Source organism: Halyomorpha halys, unplaced genomic scaffold (assembly GCF_000696795.3).
Source record: "Halyomorpha halys isolate HHAL.00 unplaced genomic scaffold, Hhal_1.1 Scaffold24.1, whole genome shotgun sequence".
In the NCBI taxonomy this organism is placed as follows: Eukaryota; Metazoa; Arthropoda; class Insecta; order Hemiptera; family Pentatomidae; genus Halyomorpha; species Halyomorpha halys.
Genome location: NW_027107648.1, coordinates 1,794,749 through 1,800,748, shown reverse-complemented (window position 1 = coordinate 1,800,748; position 6,000 = coordinate 1,794,749). Strand labels below are relative to the sequence as shown.

General features: G+C 27.2%; 1 protein-coding gene across 1 annotated transcript in view; it reads left to right on the top strand.

Moving 5' to 3' along the window:
- Positions 1-1,350: 1,350 nt before the first annotated feature.
- LOC106682541 (sodium-independent sulfate anion transporter) overlaps positions 1,351-6,000 on the top strand; it is a gene marked incomplete in the record, with an annotated part of 93,397 nt that continues 88,747 nt past the window's right edge. The window contains 1 exon segment of the mRNA XM_067046029.1: positions 1,351-1,450. Within this exon segment, the coding sequence (XP_066902130.1) occupies positions 1,366-1,450 (85 nt within the window).

Sequence of the window (6,000 nt, the reverse complement as noted above, 5' to 3'; positions counted from 1 at the left end):
GAAAATCTAAGTGAGCATCATTTAAAGTAGAGAAAATTTGCTAAACTGTAAGCTCTAATAGAGCTATTTACGTTCAATAGTTCTCGTGATATACCTTTTTAACAAGCAATATTCCATAAAAATGTTGTACAGAACGTACTGAAAGATCTGTAGTTTGACGTACAGATGTCTATTAGCACTCAAATTAAAGCTAGTTTAATGAGCTATAATGTAGTTTAATACGTTTATCATCACAGGAGTAGTAGTTTTCATAATTGCTAAAATAAATTGATTTATAGTTGTTCGGACAATATTTCATTTATCAAATTTAAATTCATACGCGAATATCATAAAAACTACTATTGCTACGAAGATAAGTGTTATAAACTACCTTATAGTAAGTTAAATTTCCTTTATTTTGAGTGCAGGGAGACATATGTGCATCTCATGGGTCTAGAGATATATTTTTTCAAAAATCAAACATATTATATGAACTACTAGAAATTAACATTTTGTGAATATATTTTGTCAAATATCATAAAAATTAGTACTACTACAAAGATAAACGTTATAAACTATTTTATAGTAAATTTAACTAGCTTTAATTTGAGTGCTAATAGACATCTGTACGTCTTATGGTTTCAGATATAATTTTTTTTCAAAACTCAAACTTATTGTCCGAACAACTATAAATCAATTTATTTTAGGAAATGTCACGAAAACTATTACTCCTACGAAGGTAAAGGACATAAACTACTTTGTAGCTGATTAAACTAACTTTAATTTGAGTGCTAATAGACATCGGTACGTCAAATGGTTTTTGAGATATAGATTTTTCAAAATAAATGCACTAACTACTGATCTTTCAGTACGTCCCATTCAACATTTTGCAAGCAATGAAATGTTGCTTTTTAAAAAGGTATGTCTCGAGAACTATTTAACATAAATACCTCTTTTAGGGCTCATATTTTAGATAATTCGCTCTTCTTTAAATGACGTTCTCTTAGGTTTTCTTGTGTTGTTCCTACTTTTTGAGATATAGAGCTCCGAATGAAAAATTAGTTTTTTTTATAGCTTTGAAACAGCCGCCATTTTTTATTCCCCCTGCTTATACTTGGCAAACCAATCAGTTTTGACTTGTAAATATACATAGTTTTCATTAAAGTAATCAAAAATTGGGGTGAAATGACTGCCTTCTTCTTTTCTTGGACTGTTGTATTAAGATGACAGATTGGCAAAATGCCAATGGGATCCACCGCCAAGGTCGCGCTAATCGATAAGAATAATCCAGTATTATATATCGATATTGATATAGAGTCAGTTAGCCGCGACTGAATATATAATGTATCTATCAGTAGAGGAGTGGATGCGCAGAGCTCAGTCGCGATGCCACCTTCCAGGCAGCTGCATCGAGAGCTCCTGAGTCTACGGGGGAAGGCCGGCTACCAGCTTTCGGCAGCTCACGATGTAGGTCAGTGTGTATATAATATGTTTATATGTATATATATATATATATATACGTATAATAAATTACAATAGTATAAACTTTTTTTATTAAAATTTTGTGCATCAGTAATGGAATTTATAATTAAAAATTAATCAAGAAATAAATATAATGTGGCGTTATTATAGGAAAAATATTAACATATTTTATTTGTATTTGGAAAATTTTAATAAATTTATTGTTTTATACTATTATTTAGCTTTTTTTTAAAATTTTATATTTGTTACATCCTATACCCGACTAAATAGTAGAATATCACTAGAAGTTTGCCCGGTTGTTAAATATAAAGGTGTTATTTTTCTTCATTACAAATTTCATGTACAGAAATAATGAAATTTTGAAATAAAAATTAATCGAGAAATAAATTAAGAGATTACACGTTGCATTGTCATAAAATAAAAGTAATAAAATTTTATTTTATGTGATTTTTTGTATCTCTTGTGAAGTTCTTTTATGTCGTCCTCAAATAAAATCAAGCAAAATAAGCAGAAGCAAAATTATAATAAATTTAGAGTTAAAAATTGTATACTTGAATTAACTAAACTTAAAAGTTAAAGCTCACGTTCTAGTTTGGAAAATCTTAAGGTTCTATGATTTATTTATATATTTTTTTTATCAAAAGCTTTTATAATTCAAAGATACATTTCACATACATACAAGGATAATCGGAATATTGTTGGCGAAATTTTGAAAACATAAACGTGACACTTTTACTTATGAATTCTTTCAGTATTTTAACAAGAATGGTTTCGAAAATCAGTATTTTATACTTTTTTTATTTTTAACATACTATAATACGAAAAGAATAGTATTAGTATTAACATATAATTATGGAAAAATGTTTTTTATTGAAATGTACGATATTAAAATATTATACGTACTCCACCGGTATTTTTAACTAGAATATTATCGGAAATCTCAATTTTTTTATTTATTTATTTTTTTTAATACACTATAAATGTAGAAAATAGTGTTAACATAAACATATAATCAAGGAGTTTATTTATTAGAATGTGACCGAATTCAAATATTGCATTAAACATGTACATGTTTGATATTTTTCAATGAGGATTGCTCGAGGATTATTCCGCAGAGGTTTGGCAATGCATACCACACTACACGTCCTTGACTGGAGTATTTACTGCCATTGATAAAGTCAGTTTTTATTAAAAAAAATTCTTTGAACTTTTTTGCTCAAAATTTACTTATAAAGTTGTGTTTAACGTTATATTTTATATATAATTATGTATGTATTTATTGTAATACACTATAAAATACTAAGAATAATATATATATATAAGAATAGTATGAACATATATTTAAGGATAAAAAGGTTATTCATTTATTTATTTGTCTTTACGGATAGCCTCCTCCCCCCATACAAATAGAGTTGGCCTGTACTCAAAATAATTATAAATTATTTAAAATATTCCAAAAAATAATTAAAAAATATAAGTAAGCTAAATTATATTTATTGAAGTGCACAGAATACAAATATTGTATTCAAAGTGTACATTCATAATAAATTTTATACCATAATTGCTTGTGTTATTCTGCAGAGGTTAAGAATGCATTCGACACTATGCGTTCTTTGCTGCAATATTTACTATCATTGATAAAGTCTTTTTTTATGTAGAAAATTCTCTGAATTTTTATACGCAATAATGTGTTGAAAATCTTTTTTTTTTTTTACAATATAAAATTTTCACTTATACTTTTATTTCTCAGTTAGTATAATTAAAAAGAAAAAATAGGACAAAATTTGTTTTATTTTGCAAATGATACTTTAAAAAAATGTAATTTAATAAAATTTTATGTTAAATCAAGTATATATTTGAACATTAAGAGGCCTTGATTTTTTTTTATTATGATTGTATTTTTTATAGACGCTTGAATGACGTATCCTTTATTGAATCGTAAACATAGTTAATCGTGAATTCGTCGAGAAGAAAGCCGATTTCAAATTCGTAATTTTTAATCATCAAATTCGTAATTTTAATCATTACTCTTGTACATAGTAGTAGTACACATCAAACAATATTTCTACCTACATTTTGAGCAAATGGCTAATTATTTAAAAACAATATATACATTAAAATATGATGGAATATTTTTAGTGAAGTTGCAGTAGGAATTCTTACATATATAAATAATGTTGAGTTGGAGGACTGTTTCATAACAGGTTGCGCTGAGCCGGGAGGAAAAGAGAAACACGTGGGCATTTTAAATGCGAAAACAAATTACCTCAAAGGAACATTATCGGATTTAGTGGTTTTCTTTCTTCTTTATTTTTTCTCGTTATTTAATGTTTTATTTTTATTTTTTACTTACTTATTACAAAACAAAATTAAATATTTTTAATTCATCCCAATCATTCACGTTTAATTTAAATTTTATAAAAGGAATATGGCCTGGTAAAAAATACCTCAAACAGTAATTATTCATTAAGTAACTATTCAACGTATTGCCCCACTTTGCAAGGATTGCTGAATGAATGTAAACACAAAAATGAACTGTAAAGTTGGGCGAAACGTCGGCTCACATTAAATACTTTAATTTCTATTTTAGTTTTTTTTTTTAAAGCACCTTGGACATCTTCCTTTTATATATTGCACAGGGTCAACCAAAAATCTGTCAGTAATTTGATTTTTGTACTACTTATCGTTTTTGAGCTGACTGTTCGCGTAAACAAATACCACATTGCTAAACTTAACATTTACTTCAATTCCAGGGACCTCAAACTGTGTCGAAAACTCAATTCGAATTTTTTCAAAATTGGAATAAATTCTTTAAAGAAGTTCAACATCAATTTCAAGCAATTTTAAAGCCGCAGAGCTATAAGAAAGATCTTCATTAAAATTATTAAAAAAAAAAAAATTAAAGTTTATTTCTGTCGATAACTCTATTCGATTTTTTTCTTAAAAAATGGAATATATTCTCTAAAGAAGTTCAACATCAATTTCAGGCACCTTAAAAGCCGTAAAGCTATAAGAAAGATTTTCATAAAAAAAAAAAAAAAAAAAAATGTGTATTTCCGTCGAAAACTCGAATTCGAACCTTTTCGGTCTAGTACTATATATTTCATATATACGTAAGTTAAAGTAAAAAAATTGGCATAAATTCTCTGAAGAAGCTCAACATCGATTTGAAGAAATTTTTAAGCCACAAAGCTATTATAGTACAAGAAGAAAAAAAGGCAGTTGTCTCACCCCAATGTTTGATTACTTTAATGAAAACTATGTATAATTAATAATCAAAACTGATATATGTAGGGGGAATAAAAAATGGTGGCTGTTTCGAAACCTTAAAAAACAGGAATTTCTATAATATCTTAGAACTACCAACAACACTAAAAAATCTAAAAGAACAGTATTCAAAGGAGGGTAAATTTGCTGAAATTTTAGCCCTAATAGAGCTACTTACGTCCAATATTTCTTGAGATATACCTTTTTAAAAATCAACATTTCTTAAAAAAATACTGAAAGATTAGTATTAGTTAATTTATTTTGAGAAATCAATATATCTGGAACCATGAGACATACAGATGTCTATTAGCACTCAAATTAAAGCTAGTTTAACGCACTATGAAGTAGTTTATGACCATTACCTTCGTAGGAATAGTAGTTTTCATGATATTTCCTAAAAAAATTGATTTATAGGTGTTCGGACAATAAAAGTTTGAGTTTTGAAAAACTTTATTTCAGAAACCATGGGACGTACAGATGTCTGCCAGCACTCAAATTAAAGCTAGTTAAATTGACCAAAATAGTTTAGAACGTTTATCTTTGTAGGAGTAAGTAGTTTTTATTATATTTGACATAATAAATTCACAACCTGTTAATTTCTAGTAGCTCATATAAAATGTTTGATTTTTGAAAAAATATATCTCTAGACCCATAAGACGCACAGTGTCTGCCAACACTCAAAATAAAGGAAATTTAACTTACTATAAAGTGGTTTATGACACTTATATTTGTAGGGGTAGTAGTTTTTATGATATTCGCATATAAATATTAATTAGGGAAATGAAAATTTGTCCTAACAATCAATTTATTTTAGCAAATATCATGAAAACTACTACTCCTACGACGATAATCGTATGAAACTACTTCATAGCTCATTAAACTAGCTTTAATTTGAGTGCTAACAGACATCTGTACGCCGAATGGTTTTTGAGATATAGATTTTTCAAAATAAATTCACTAACTACTGATCTTTCTGTACTTTATGTACATTTTTATGAATTATTGCTTTTTTAAAAAGTTATATCACGAGATCTATTGTACGTAAATAGCTCTATTAGGACTTATAGTTTAGCAAATATTCTCTACTTTAAATGATGCTATCTTAGATTTTCTATTGTTGTTAGTTTTAAAGATATAGAGTTCCGAATGAAAATTTAATTATTTTTATCGTTTTTAAAAATCCGCCATTTTTTATTCCCCCTACGTATACTTGGCAGACTCATCAATTTTGACTAGTAATTATACATAGTTTTCATTAACTTAATCAGAAAT